We start from the raw sequence: 16,122 nt of genomic DNA, 5'->3' as shown, positions 1-16,122 counted from the left end.
GCACAGCTGGTTTCTTCTCAGAATGTTTTACATCCCTGAAGAGCTGCAGTCCATATTCATAACCAAAATACCATCTTGAATATTACCCTTTTTTATTCTGATGAAAGAAAGTTTTGTTGGCAGTTGATGGACATCACTAATGTCTATTACTCATATTTCAGTTGCTCAAGAAAATTGTTGGTTTCCTTTAGTTGATTTCCTTTAGTCCTTTAATTGGTTCCTCAGGAACCATGTTTCCAGCTTTGAGGCATTTTGATTTAGCTACAGTACTCCATGACTTTGACAGACTGTACAGCTACAGTGGTCAGGCAGTTGTATCTTCAAGGGATCATTATGGGCCTTTATTCAAACATAGTACCTTGTTGCACCTTGTTCTGTACCAGCCTGCTACCGGCCCTGCAGAAAAGGCAGGGACAACCCCTTTTACAAGAAGGCAAGAGGCTGGAACTAAGCCTACCAAATTTATGGATACAAAAGCAAACAAGACACGAACCATGAAACAGGAGCTATTCAAGCGGTTGCCTTCAGCAAACCAGCCTTCCCACGCATTCCCCTTTTATACAGTTCAGGGCGTGGCTTCTCTCTGCCTCCTTCCGAGGTGCCCCATTGCCTTCCTCTGTTTACTCCTGATTGACTGCCTCCTGCGTCGGGCGTCCTTGAACAGGGCCAGCTGTGGGTCATCTTCATCCACGCTGTCAGGCTCACACAGCTGGGTCTGCGTCGTGACCAGGTGGGAGGGGCCTGGCTGAGGGCTCTCATCAGCAAGCTCTCCAACCCCCTCAGCAAGCTCTTCAACACCCCCCTCCTCCTCTGAGTCATCCGACCCAACTGCCGAACCCACAGGCTGACCCTGAATCACAACACACCTTGAACTCTGAATTCACTTGGTTATTTCTTTTTTGCTTTCTGACATAAGATTACAACCCAGTCAGAAGAACTAAGCTAGTGATCCAATTTATCAAGTAGATTCTGACAGAAGCATAGACTTTCTAGTTTGAACTGGGACGCGTTAACTGTCTACCCTTGATTGTCAATGTGACAAGCGTAACATCTCATACATCTTCAAATTGCCCATATCAGCAACTAACACAACCATTCTTATTATACTCATTTGGGCCTGTGTTGACTTTACTTGTGATATCTTCATTATATTCACTAACAAGGGTATCTGTTCAACTTCTTTGTAGTCCTTTCCAAAATGCTTTGTCACTCTCCAAGGGTGATTACATATTTTTTGTGGATGTGCCTTTTGCTATGCTGGAACTGAGTTCTTAGGTTACATAAATAATTCCTTTAAAAAAGATGCTGAGATTATTTCCAGTATGCCTGTAATTGGGAATCCTGACTGCAGAAAATCCACAAATAAATGTTCTAGAACTTTGTATGTTTCTAAAAGTACTCCCAAGTATTCAAGATGTTCCTTAAGCCTTCAGTGGATATGGCGTATCAACAGAAGGGAAGACCAGAGTCATACCTTTTCTTTTTCACAGAGTTTTGGGGAGTGATTCTGTCTGTTCAAAGAGCAGGAAAATGTTTTGATCTATTAGTTAATGTCCATACCCAATGCTGAATGTGCACTGTTTTTCATTAGAACTGATTTTAGCCATGAATCTTTGCAAGGTAACTTTGTTATCATGAAAGGGATCATCACTTAATTCATTCTCACTCATTATTTTCTTTTTGACATTAAACTCACTTCCCATCCTCACTATTCCGTAGTGGTAGGGGTTAAACTAAGTATGGTTTATCCCTCTTTTCTATCTAACGGTTACATCTTAACCTTCTCCTTGGAGGGTGTGAATTCCAAAAACCAGAAGACAGAAAAGGCACTTTAGATGCATCCCAAAAGCCTTAAGTGTGCAAATGATCTGCATTAAAATCTAAACATTTTAAAGTTTGCTGAACATTGGAAATTCGATCTTCCCTTACTCATGTGTTATCTTTTTTAACTGAATTAAAATCTGTTTGTATTGCACTTCTGTGGACTTGTTATGGATTTGTCAGTTATCTCCAGGTCACAAGATCTTATCCAGGTATTTTTCTCGCTCTTTCTCTCTGCACATGAAGATTAAATGTTTTCTCAAAGGCATGCATAACTCGCATATCCTGAAAATGACACCAGTCTCTGCCTGGAGTTTTTCTTTTGTTTTGTCTATGTTAATGAGCAGACCTCTTCAGTCACTGGAAATGTGAGCTTTTATGTAATACCATGGGAAACTGCTTCTTTAGTTTTCCTCAGAGTTCTAGCAAGCTATATGCTTTATTGCTTTTTATTGCTTTTTAATTAATATCAAAAATATAAACGAGCAAAACACAAAAATAATAGTGATCACACAAATGGTGATGATAGCATAACTTCCTCTCCGTGCCATTTATTGTTTTTCTAAAAAAACAACTACCAGTAGTCTTCATATTCAACTTCATTCAGAACAATTACCTGCCTGTTGAACCTTAGGAACAACATCCATCTCTTGTCACCAATCCATTTCCAGGCATATCTTTTAATTCTCCCATCAGATTTAATCCCAGAAATCCTAACAAAGATGAATTTGACTATTTACATGTAGCTGAGATTTGTTCAAAAAGTCTTTTGTGAATGTGACCCTTCCTTTATTGTTGTTCATTGCCTTTTGTCTCCTATTACTGGGTTGGTTTCAGAAAGAGGAGGGGCAGCCAGTAGTCCTGCTGAGACGAGGTTTGGCAATGGGGCTTCCACATAATGTTCATCTCTAGAAGTTTCTGGCAAAGTGCTAAAAAGTAGGAGAGGATATAATTTAAATGTCTCTGATGGATGTCTTTGAAATTCTGTTCAGTAAAAGAGAATTGTAGTTTGCTGTAACTAGTCAAGCTAAGCTTCTAATATGACTTTCCAGTAAGGATTCCCCCATTCAGGTAAGGGAAAACAGGAAAAAAAAGCCTTGAAACTTTATATCCGAAGCACAAAAAATGCACATCTTTAATAAAATCTTACAAACATCCTGAAAACATCATAGTAACTGTAGAAGGATTTGGTCTTACAAATAAGAAAGATTTTAATGAGAAATCCCCTTTTGGAACTTATGAAACTGCAACTGTAGCTATGAGAATGAGCGTACTTGAAAACTCTAGGCCAGTGGTGGCGAACCTATGGCATGGGTGCCAGAGGCGGCACTCAGAGCCCTCCTTGTGGGCACCCGCACCATGCCTCGGAGGTGGCAACTGTTCCTCTTTAACCAGCCGCCCCCCACAGGTGTCCCTCCCCATGACCGACATTGAGGTGATCACACCCACCTTGGCCACACCTATCCAATCTTCTATGACCACTACAGCCACACACACCCAGTAGGCCACACCCACCTGGCACCCAGCGATAAATAAGTGGGTTTTGGGTTGCAGTTTGGGCACTCGGTCTCTAAAAGGTTCGCCATCACTGCTCTAGGCATATATTACTTGCTGAAATAAACCCTTTTGTTTTTAAACTTGTGATAAAGGTGGTAGCTTGAAGGACATCATTTGGACATTGTGTTTGGGTTGTGTCATGCAAGCTTTCCCCCCCCCCTCTTTTATTGAGCACTCTGTAGTATTTGGAAAATTGACTGTTGTCTGCTTAGTCAAGCTCCATCCATGATATACTGATTATAGTCAGCAAGCAAGAAAATTGCCGGCTGGCCAATCTGTTTTCCAAAGAAACACGGCATTAGTTTTTGCCAGTTTATCCTGTTCTTTAGGCTGCAAACATACAGATAAAGGATATTTGCAAGTTTCAAACCTTTAATGGTTGTCATAAATCAGTCCTTTATAGAAGCAGAGTACAAGATAACACTTAAACTGAGAAACATAAATTAGATAGAAGTCTGTATTCAACGAAAGGTTGTGTTCTTGTCTGCGACTTATAATAGCAACTCTCTTCAGTATTCTGTCATAACAATATTTTAACTGCATAAAAGTACATTCTAAAAAATAATGGCAGTTCCTGTTTTTTGACCTTACCTATCTTGAAAGGCTGATATCATTCTTAAAAACTTGTGAAACCTTTTCTCTACTTCAACTGGTGGAGCAGTGGGCTAATGCCTCCTTAAGTAACACCAGCTGCCTGCAATTAGCGCAGGTTCGAGTCCCACCAGGCTTAAGGTTGACTCAGCCTTCCATCCCTCCGAGGTAGGTAAAATGAGGACCCAGATTGTTGGGGACAATAAGCTGACTTTGTAATAATGCCGCTTGGGGGGGCCTGAAAGCCCTAATAAGCAGGCATATACATAGAATGAAGGCTATTGCTAAGCACATTGATTTGTGCTTTAAATTGTAAGCCGCCCTGAGTCTTCGGAGAAGGGCGGGATATAAATGGGATTAAAAAAACCACAAAACTTATATTTAACCCAAACAAGGCAGAGTTGTTAACCCTCACACTTACTATTTTCCCAGCTTATTTTTTTCTATAATGGCTAATTTGCCCCTGCTCTGAGCCAAACCGTCATTCTATCATAATAGGCAAGAAACAGTGAAAGGAGGAGTGTAAAGTGAGGAATGGAGGTCAAAAAGTAGGGGTGTTCCTGAATTTGTCTCGACTTTCAAGGAATCATGCAGCTCTCTGCTGTTCAGTCCTCTTTATTTGTGGGTGTAATTTAGGGCACTCTCCTAGGTCAACCCCTGAGTCCTTGGTATCTAAGTCAGAAGCGACCTGCGCTGAATCTGCCTGAATCTGCCAGTGACACAACCCAGCTACAGGCTGAAATTCCACCAGATCAGCCTCTGAATTAAAACTCTATAATGCAGTTGTGCCATTTTATCAGATGAACAATACGGGGAAGTTTGGGGTGCAAAGGTGATTTTTTGTCTCAACGGGGGCACAAATTAACAGATGCATTAAGGGCAGTAGTATTGTGCCATATGAAAAAAAAAACAATAGGATTTGTCACACACCAGTTCTGTGCCGGCTCAGATCTTCATCAGTTTGAATTCACGCTTTGAATTCTACTCAGAGAACGTCGGTTTCAGGTAAGCAACCTGTTCTTTTCTTCCTTGGTTGGTAATTAGCTAACTAATCATAGGATGGGCTTTCTCTGTCTTTCTCTTTTTCCTATTTTTGCTGCACTCTTGCTGCTGCTCACCAGGTGGCAGTGGCAGACTTTGCGAAGGTCACCAACGGGCAGCATCTCCCAGCAGACATGATCATTTTATCGACCAGGTCAGCTCTCCGGAACGTATGGGAACTTGGGCTTCTGTTGAACTGAGGTTTTAAAGCACATTGTTTGTAATTTAAAAAAAATCCAGTAAAGCACAGGATGAAACTTTACTTCCTCTTCCCTCACTTCATTTTATTTTATTTACAACACAAGGCCCAAAAGGTTGATGTATACTACGCTAATTTCAATAAGTATTAGCCAAATGAGAAGGAAGATTAGCATTTGCATTTTAATTGTTTTTCCCTCCATTTTTAGGGTGAAATTCTGCAGATTTCTGAACAATTTCCCATTCAGGCATTGGCAAAGCCTAGTTCTATGACCTCTTCTCTTGGACCATTCAATAATAATGATAATGTTTATTAATTTGATTTTAACCTCTTGCTAACCAGCCTATTGAATATAGACATACATAACATTAATAGTAGCAATTTAAAACATTGACATATTCCAACACATATTACAATAGTGAAAACATAGAATTGCAAATTTTCCACATTATTTCCACATTATTTTCTTCTGTTAATTGAGATCCAGTACATATGAATGTTTACAAAGCTAACATTTCCAACAAAAGATAATTTCTACATTATTTTTTGCCCAAATGGATAGGTTCTTTCAGAAATGGGTAGCATGCAAAGAAAACAAATATTTCCTGACCTTACTAGCTAATGCCACACTTCTAAATAGTATCAAAATTGAAAAGTCTCCCTGATTGAAAGAATAACTAGCTTCCTTTAAAACTGTCTTCCTGTTTGCCTTGTGTCACTTTAAAACTTTTCTTCCTCTAAGGCAAAGGTCCCCAACCTTTTGGATACCAGGGACCAGTTCTGTGGAGACAGATTGTTTTTGTGGACTGGAGGATGTGTGGTGTTTTTGTGCTGCCTGCATCTCGTGGATGGGGTTTTGCTTGTTTGTGCTACCCGGTTGCTGGCATGCCACGGCCTGGTACTGGTCCATGGACTGGGGGGTTGGGGACCCCTGCTCTAAGGAAAACATTTGCTTCTCTACCATTTTCTCTGAATTTCTTTTCTCTTGGTGGGTGCATTTTAGTGGGGAATGTTATTGTTCCATGACCTTTTTAGGTCTGTCCTTAATCAGAAAATACAGCTGTTTGCCTACTCCAAATAGTCCAGCCATGAGGTATGCAAGGGATTGTGCTCACAGATTTCTTCATGGGAATAAACTGTTCTACTTTAAATTTTAAATGCTTGCTCTTCTTAAGATTCAAAAGTTTCTGAACTAGGCACACACACACACACACACACACACACACACACACACACACACACACTTTGTACACTTAATATCAAGGCAAAAAGCGTTGACTACCAATATAAAAAGGTAAAGGTAAATGTTCCCCCGCACATGCGTGCTAGTCATTTCCGAATCTAGGGGCCGGTGCTCATCTCCGTTTCAAAGCCGAAGAGCCAGCGCTTGTCTGAGGATGTCTCCGTGGTCATGTGGCCGGCATGACTAGACACCAAAGGTGCACGGAGCGCTGTTAGCTTCCCACCGTAGTGGTCCCTATTTTTCTATTTGCATTTTTACGTGCTTTCGAACTGCTAGGTTGGCAGAAGCTGGGACGAGTAACAGGTGCTCACTCTGCCAATATACATTTACTTAAACCTTTCAAGATAACAAATAAATAACAATAATTAAATTATGCATAAAAAGTATAAGGTACCATTGCCACTTTCCTAGGGTTGAGAGAGTCTGATTGGCCCAAGGTCACCTAGCTGACTTTGTACCTAATGCCAAACTAGAGCTCACAGTCTCGTGGTTTCTACCTGGTGCCTTAACTGCTACACCAGGCTGGATCTCCAACAATTCTCATCATCTATTATTCATTCAGGAATATAGATTTCATTATAGTTCAGTGTTCCTCCCTAGTCAAATTTTGACCTTTCTTTGTACACAAAGACTTTTCTTTGTAAGAGAAAGCTACACCCTTTCTTACTTATCAAGTGTATCTTGATGGTAATATAATATGGGAAGATATAGAAATTTCCTCAGGAGAATAATATTTATACCAAAAACGTCTGGTCATCGTTAGTGCCGGATGTGAGCTATAGACGTTTGAAAGACAACAAAATGTTCATATTGATCTGCCTAATAAATTAAAAATAGAAATCCATATTTTTGCATTGTGAACTGATAACCAAGTGTCCCCTTTTAAGAAAATGCAATTATTCTGTAATTTTGCTGGTTAGGGCTGAGTTGTTGAAATGACCAAACAACCAAAAAGTAATCTGTTAAATTTGATAAAACTATTTTTAAAAATAAGGGGCTAGAGTAGACCCCTCCTCTTGCCCCCTCCACACAGCCTTGTGTTAAAAGTGTCAGGTATATTTTACTTAGTATGTTTCTTTATAAAAGGCCTCAGTTCACCAGAGTTTGCATGCGGTTGAGGTAGTGCTTTTTCTGATATACTACATTTTTAAAAAATATGTGTCTACAAAAAAAAAAAAGAAAATGTCTGATTATTTAAATACTTTTGGTAAAAAATAATAATTGGTGGTGGTGGGGAATTAGTAGTTGAATAAAATAAGGATTCTGGAAAGCAAGTGTAAAATAATGATTCTCGAAAGCCAGTCACCTTTCTTTTTCAAGGTTGTCTTTAAAGATGACTGTTTTGTTACTTTTTTACAGTGAACCTCAGGCAATGTGCTATATTGAAACATCTAATCTTGATGGAGAGACGAACCTTAAAATACGACAGGTAAAATTAAATTTTGTTTTGGTGTTTTAAAGTGATGAAGTGATAACTTGGAAAATAGCTAGGGCTCTCTTGCAATATTGGCTGCATGATGTGATTGTAGAGATCTGAACATGGCTCTTTTTGTCTTTTCTTAAAGGGGCATCTAGACCAGTGTTTCTTACTCTTGGTGACTTGTAGTTGTATGGATTTCAACTCACAGAATTCTCCAGCCGGCCTGTAGTATTCTGGGAGTTGCATTCCACACGTCTTCAAGTTGCTAAGATTGAGAAACGCTGATCTAGAGGTACTTGTTCATTTTAAAACGACAGAGCATGGGACATATTGGGGAGTCATTCTAGAAGATCTTTGCAGGATTGTAGTTACAGAGCTGCTTTTGTTCTAGATTCACATTATTCAGAATTATGTATCTTGTCTGGGACCTTTGGATTTTCTAAAAACTTTGTTCATTGAGCACTGGCTTTTATTAAACTATAGCTTAGACCAGGGGTGGGGAACCTTGGCTCTTTTATGACCTGCGGACTTCAACTCCCAGAATTCTTGAGCCAGCATGGAATTCTGGGAGTTGAAGTCCACAAGTCATAAAAGAGCCAAGGTTCCCCACCCCTGGCTTAGACTGAGAATCTTTCTTGGCAGTGAGGGAAATCAGAATCAGTCTACATATTCTCCCTCTTTTCATAGGACCATTTGTGGCTTGGGACACGGTATGTAGAGGCATTTTTAGGAGCTTTCAGAGAGTTTAACTCTAGCTCTCACTGAAAAGCAGAAACATTCTTACATTTTTACAGGAGGAACTTTCATCTGGTTTCATCTGTTTCTTGCCAAGTAAATGCCAGGAAGGTCCAGCATGAGCAAAAATATCATTAGCCAGAATAGAATCAGGATGGAATGACTTCATAGAAGTCAGAGTATACTGGTGAGGATTCTGAAGTTCTGTGGGAGTTGGAAAACTTCCTTTTATCATCCTAGGTGGTTCATGCCGAGAAAAACGAAGTTGTAGGCTATAGGTTCCACTAGGAAGATATGTTCCTAATTTGTGAAAGTGAATAGATATTTTGCCAGATATATCTATGGCTTGGTTCTATACAGGGATTGATTCAGACTGCTAACCTCCAATCAAAAGAAGACTTGATGAAAATATCTGGGAAGATAGAGTGTGAAGGACCTAATCGTCACCTCTATGATTTCACTGGAAATCTTCGCCTTGAAAATCAAAGGTATTCAGTTGTTAGGAAAAGCAACTGATTTTCCCCCACCCCCGAAACATTTGCATGACCAGACCTCTCTCAAATGTAGCTATATTCCCCTGTGCATGAAATCTGGTGATGGGGTGTGGCAAACAGTGTGAACAAGAAGACCGTTAATTGAATTCTTTATTAAATGGAAGCTATTTTCTATTAGAAAAACGTAAGATAAAACCCAGTGAAAGTTATGTCTTTGAATCCTAAGTGCTACATATATCCCTAGTGTTTGACAGAATGATGCCAAATGAATTGATTGAGTCAATAATAAATATTGATGATAACATTTTAAGACAGTCTAGAAACTTCAAGTAGTATGAAATATGATGGGTTAAATATGATAGATCCTCTTAGGCCTTTTGCCTTGTACTTTAACTGCTTTCTGCTGTTTAGTTTAGTTTAGTTTTATTTAATTTATATACCGCCCTTCTCCCTAGGGACTCAGGGCGGTTCACAGGGCATATATAAATTACGATACAAAAGTTAAAATAAGATTAAACCAAAGCCCAAATAAAACAATAATACAATAATAAAACAATTTTAAAAGCCCATATTCCCCCTTCAGGCCAGACCAGCTAATTCGAATAAGTGGGTCTTCAGGCCGCGACGGAAGGTTCGGAGGTCTGATGTCATCCGGAGCTCCACCGGCAGTTGATTCCATAGTGCCGGAGCGCCCACAGAGAAGGCTCTCCCCCTGGGGGCCACCAGTCGGCATTCCCTTACCGGAGGCACCCTGAGGAGGCCCTCTCTGTGGGAACGCACAGGGCGGAGGGGAGTTGACGCCGGCAGCAGGTGGTCCCTGAGGTAACCCGGACCCATGCCATGTAAGGACTTAAAGATCATAACCAAGACCTTGAACCTCACCCGGAAGACAACTGGTAACCAATGCAGCTCGCGGAGCAAAGGTGTAACATGGGAGTACCGGGAAACTCCCAAGACAACTCTCGCAGCCGCATTCTGTACCAGTTGGAGCCTCCGAGTGGTCTTCAAGGGAAGCCCCATGTAGAGAGCATTACAGTAGTCAAGACGAGAGGTCACGAGCGCATGAGTGACTGTGCACAGGGCATCCCGGTTCAGATAGGGCCGCAGCTGGCGCACCAGGCGAACCTGGGCGAAAGCCCCCCTAGTCACGGCCACTATATGGTCTTCCAGGGTAAGCCGTGAATCTAGGAGGACTCCCAAGTTGCGAGCCCTATCCACGGGGGGTAAGAGTTCACCCCCCATAGAAAGAGATGGAACATTTTGAATGTCCCGGGATGCCGGAATGCACAGCCACTCAGTCTTGTCAGGGTTGAGTTGAAGTCTGTTCCTCCCCATCCAGACCCGAACCGCCTCCAGGCAACGGGACATCACAGCGAGGGCATCACTGGGGTGGTTTGGGGTCGAAAAGAAAAGTTGGGTATCATCGGCATATTGATGATACCCAACTCCAAAACCACGAATGATCTCACCCAGCGGTTTCATGTAGATGTTGAACAGGAGAGGCGAGAGAACCGACCCCTGAGGAACTCCACAAACGAGAGACCTAGGGGCCGATCTCTGCCCCCCTGCCAACACCGACTGCGAGCGTCCCAGGAGATAGGAGGAGAACCACTGAAGAACCGTGCCTCCCACTCCCAATCCCCTGAGACGCCGCAGCAAGATACCATGGTCGATGGTATCGAAAGCCGCCGAGAGGTCTAATAGGACTAGGACAGAGGAATATCCCCTGTCCCGCGCCCTCCAGAGATCATTCACCAGAGCGACCAATGCCGTCTCCGTGCTGTACCCGGGCCTGAAACCCGATTGGTAGGGGTCCAGAAAATCCGCTTCATCCAGGACCAGAGGGAGCTGATGCGCCACCACACTCTCAACAACCTTCGCAAGAAAGCGAAGGTTGGAGACTGGACGAAAGTTGTTCAATACAGCTGGGTCCAAGGCAGGCTTCTTGAGGAGGGGTCTCACCACCGCCTCCTTCAAGACGGTGGGGAAATAACCCTCACTCAAGGAAGCAGATATAACCGCCTGGAGCCAGCCTCGTGTCCTCTCCCTGGCTGCATAAACCAGCCAGGAAGGGCACGGGTCCAACAAACATGTGGAGGAGCTCAGCCTCCCCATAATCCTGTCCACTTCATCAGGGGTCACAGAATCAAACTCTTCCCAGGTAACATTGACAAGACCGCCCGTGTCCTGATCGCCTGACTCTGCCCAGTTGGAGTCCAAACCGGTCCGAATCCGAGCGATTTTATCCGACAGATGTTGACCAAATTCCTCGGCACGACCCTGCAAGGGATCCTCCCTCACCTCCTGATTAAGAAGTGAGCGAGTCACCCTAAACAGGGCGGCCGGGCGATTATCTGCGGACGCGATGAGGGTGGAGAAGTAATTACACCTCGCCACCCTCATCGCTGCGAGATAAGACCTAATATAGGTTCTTAACCGCAACCGGTCGGGTTCGGATCGGCTAGACCTCCAACGACTCTCTAGGCCCCGTTTCCGACGCTTCATCTCCCGGAGCTCCGTGGAGAACCATGGAGCTCGCTGGGATCTGCACCGGGTCAGGGGCCGCAAGGGTACAACCCGGTCAAGTGCCTCAGTGGCTGCCCTTTCCCAGGCTTCCACTAAGGCATCCGCCGAGCTGTGAGCAATGGAGGCAGGTGGGGACCCCAGCGCCGCTTGGAATCTATCAGGATCCATTAGGCGTCTGGGGCGGTACCATCTAATCGGCTCCGTACCCCCACGGCGGGGGGTGGCAAAGCGGAAGACCAGCCGCAGGAGATGATGATCGGTCCATGACAGGGGCATAATAAATGGAGAGCCCCCACCAAGATCATCCAACCACCGTCTAGATAAAAAAATCAGGTCAAGGGTGTGGCCTCCCTCATGAGTTGGTTCAGAAATTACTTGCGTCAGGTCCATGGCCGTCATGGAAGCCATGAACTCCCGAGCTAGCTCAGATGAACCTCCCAGGGATGGTAGATTGAAGTCTCCCAAAACTATAAGTTTGGGAAACTCAACCACCAACCCCGAGAGGATATCGAGCAGCTCGGGCAGGGCTGCCGCTGCGCGACTAGGCGAAATGTACACCAGCAGCAAGCCCAACTGCGCCCCAGAACCAAATCTCACAAAGAGAGACTCACACCCGACTATCTGGGAAACGGTGGTCTCCCGCGGACATAAGGTCTCCCTAATAGTGACCGCCACTCCCCCACCCCTACCGTGAGCTCGTGGCCGGTGTAGCACCCGGAAGCCTGGTGGGCAGAGGTCAACCAAAGGGACCCCACCTTCTGGGCCCAACCAAGTCTCCGTGATGCAAGCCAGGTCCGCATGCTCACCCTCAACTAAATCCCTGACAAGGGGAGCTTTGTTAACCACGGACCTGGCATTCAGGTACACCAGCCGGAGCTCAGGAGGCTGCACATCCTCGCTCCCAGGACCCCGGGGAAGAAGCAGAGGGTCGGAGCGCCTCACCGCTTGCAAGTAGCGGAGACGGCCCTCCCGGTAGCGATACGGCCCCCTGTCTATCCGCCTGCTGCCATTCCCCGTCGTGGGAATTAATAGTCCCACGACCCGCTCATGAGCCCCGGAGTCAACGACACCCCGTTCTCCTTCCGCGCGGTTAGACCCAAGTCTGGCCTGAACTATGGTTGATTGGCCACCCCCCATAGCCAGACAACCCCCCTCTCCCACCCCTCTCCCCAACCCCATAAAAAATTTTGATAGAAAAATAATCAGGGGCCTCTTATTAAATTTGTGTTGACGGCCCCTGCCCCTGCCCAGCCATCTCTCAGGGTCCCAACACTCGGGCCCTTCATCGAGGTTAGGAGGATTTAAAAAGGCGGGTCGCACCCAGGCGAGGGGGGCACCCCTGAGGGCGAACAAGTCCGTGCTAGTGTATTGTAGCATGTTGGTCCAGCAAGTCCAGGATAGGCAGTCCCAAGGATGATCATGTCCATAGGAGGGTCGAAGGCCGGAAAAGAAAATATCTGGATCCACACCCAACTGCACTGCCACTCAGTTGGGTGCCCCAGTAAACAGGCCACCCCCGCCTTCTCACGGCAGGTTGCAACTCTGTTCCTGGGGGTGGTCAAAGATATACTCTGGGTAGGCCTGCCCCATAGAGCTCCCACCTCTATGGGGCTGCAGATGTAAGAGTCAGCCACTCTCCCACCGTGGCTGGTACCCAGGACCGATGTACTGATGGCATTTTATTTCTGTGGCATTTTTAGTATACTGGTTTTAATTTTTGATTTTGATTTAATTTTATTTTGTTGATTTTATTGGCATTTTAATTGCATGTCACCATGAGAGGGTTTTTTTTTAATAGGCCATAAAGAAATTTTTGAAATGACAATATTTTAGCAGTAATGACAGGAACAGATTTGATTGTCTGTTGCTGCCATTGGGGGTGGGTGAGATGGTTTTTAAAAAATGGATTTTTATTATATGGTGGGTTTTTAACATTTGTAAGCTGTCCGGCGCCACCTATATAGAGTCACCTATATTTGTATAGCCACTTGGGTGGCTATATAAATTTGTATAATGAATAAAATAAATAGCTACAACTTCATTTACTGCTTGGTCTAATGAGTACATTGAGAATATATATATATATATATATATATATATATATATATATATATATATATATATATATATATATATATATATATATATATATATATATATATATATATATATATATATATATATATATATATATATATATATATATATATATATATATATATATATATATATATATATATGTTTAAGTATTTGTCAAGGTTTTTTGAATGGACCTTGCTAATTAACTCTTTCATTCCTGTTTTGGCCCGGCTCAGGGCTTATCCACAGGAACTAGTCAACTTATGACAGCTCATTATTTGTGCAAATTATTCAAATTGCTAATAAATTCTTTATTAGCAATTTGAATAATTTGCATATATATATATATATATATATATATATATAAAGGTAAAGGTAAAGGTTCCCCCGCACATGCGTGCTAGTCGTTTCCAACTCTAGGGGCCGGTGCTCATCTCCGTTTCAAAGCCGAAAGAGCCAGCGTTTGTCCGAGGACGTCTCCGTGGTCATGTGGCCGGCATGACTAGACGCCAAAGGCGCACGGAATGCTGTTACCTTCCCACTGTAGTGGTCCCTATTTTTCTACTTGCATTTTTACGTGCTTTCGAACTGCTAGGTTGGCAGAAGCTGGGACGAGTAACAGGCGCTCACTCTGCTACACGGCACTCGGGATTCGACCCACCAAACTGCCGACCTTCTGATCGACAAGCTCAGCATCCTAACCCACTGAGCCACCGCGTCCCTTCTCTCTCTCTCTCTCTCTCTCTCTCTCTCTATATATATATATATATATATATATATATATATATATATATATATATATATATATATATATATAATATATAGTGGGTTAGGACGCTGAGCTTGTCGATCAGAAGGTCGGCAGTTTGGCGGGTCGAATCCCAAGTGCCGCATAACAGAGTGACCGCCTGTTACTCATCCCAGCTTCTGTCAACCTAGCAGTTCGAAAGCACGTAAAAATGCAAGTAGAAAAATAGGGACCATTCCGGTGGGAAGGTAACAGCGTTCCAGTCATGCCGGCCACATGACCACGGAGACGTCCTCGGACAAGCGCTGGCTCTTCGGCTTTGAAACAGAGATGAGCACCGGGCCCTAGAGTCGGAAACGACTAGCACGCATGTGCGGGGGAACCTTTACCTTTACCTTTATACTGTAAACTTCTAGCTTATTTTTTCTCTTCTTTATCATCAGTCCAGTTCCAATTGGACCTGATCAGATTTTACTAAGAGGTGCACAACTAAGGAACACTCAGTGGGTTTTAGGAATAGTTGTCTATACAGGACATGACACAAAACTTATGCAGGTAAGTATCTCTTGATCTGTTTGTAAGTCTTAACATGTTTCTGTTGGGAAGTCTAGCAATGAATTCAAGTATATTTCTGTTGTTTAATTATTTGGGTATTTTAAGACTTAGATCCTACTTTTTTGCCTACGTAGCATCTAAGGCTAAGGAAAGTAAAAAAATAAAACATACCATAAACAATTAAAATAGAAGAGCCTTGGTGGAGCAGTGGGCTAATGCCTCCTTAAGTAACACCAGCTGCCTGCAATTAGTGCAGGTTCGCATCCCACCAGGCTCAAGGTTGACTCAGCCTTCCATCCTTCCGAGGTAGGTAAAATGAGGACCCAGATTGTTGGGGGCAATAAGCTGACTTTGTAAAATGCCGCTTGGGGGGGGGGAGAAAGCCCTAATAAGCAGGCATATACATAGAATGAAGGCTATTGCTAAGCTTGTAAGCCGCCCTGAGTCTTCGGAGAAGGGCGGGATATAAATGGAATTAAAATAAAAAAAAATAAATAAAAAATAAAATGTCATAGAAACAATAAATATCAGTGTTAAAACCAATTCAAACTGATCAGGTCTGGCTTAAGAGAAATAGCTTGCCTTCTTTTTCTAAAGCAGAAAACATGTGAATAAACCTTGAGGGAATGCACTCCAGAGTTTTGAAGGAACATTGATGTCAAAATGTGACATCATTTCTAACAGGCCATTGCCTACCTATGCTAATGTATGCATAAATTTATACCAAGACAGCGAGAGAATGAAGTTCTCAGTCATGTAGGATTTTCTAAGTTAAAACCAACATTTGAAATTATGCCTTGAAAAAGGGTAAGATTAGGCATAATAATTTCTGGCATTCTGCATCAGTTGGCAGATTTATTGTAAATCTTGCATGTTTGTTTGTCTTTTAGACTGAGCTGTAGTAGTTGTGATTATAATAGTGCAGACGTTTGTAGAAATTAGAAGATTGCAGTGTTTAACTTTTTGGAGAAAATGCAACCATATTTGCACAGAGTGCATGTATGTATGTGCACACAGAGCTATAGAAAGGTAGTCTTAATAGATTGGTTAGTAAAAGGCAAGCTATAGTTAAAATGTTAAAATAATTAGGGACTGGTCTCCAATTACAGCAAG

The 16,122-nt window shown here is 43.0% G+C and overlaps 1 protein-coding gene across 1 annotated transcript in view; it reads left to right on the top strand.

Moving 5' to 3' along the window:
- Nucleotides 1-8,979: 8,979 nt before the first annotated feature.
- ATP8A2 (ATPase phospholipid transporting 8A2) overlaps nt 8,980-16,122 on the top strand; it is a gene marked incomplete at its 3' end in the record, with an annotated part of 203,542 nt that continues 196,399 nt past the window's right edge. The window contains exons 1-2 of the mRNA XM_081327717.1: nt 8,980-9,095; nt 14,898-15,009. Of these exons, the coding sequence (XP_081183843.1) occupies nt 9,010-9,095; nt 14,898-15,009 (198 nt within the window). The 5' untranslated portion in view covers nt 8,980-9,009. The remainder of the gene's footprint in view (nt 9,096-14,897; nt 15,010-16,122) is intronic.

Source organism: Vipera berus (genome assembly GCF_964194415.1).
Source record: "Vipera berus genome assembly, chromosome: 4".
Taxonomy (NCBI): Eukaryota; Metazoa; Chordata; class Lepidosauria; order Squamata; family Viperidae; genus Vipera; species Vipera berus.
Note: the sequence above shows the minus strand (reverse complement) of the source record. Positions and strands in the feature narration are given on the sequence as shown.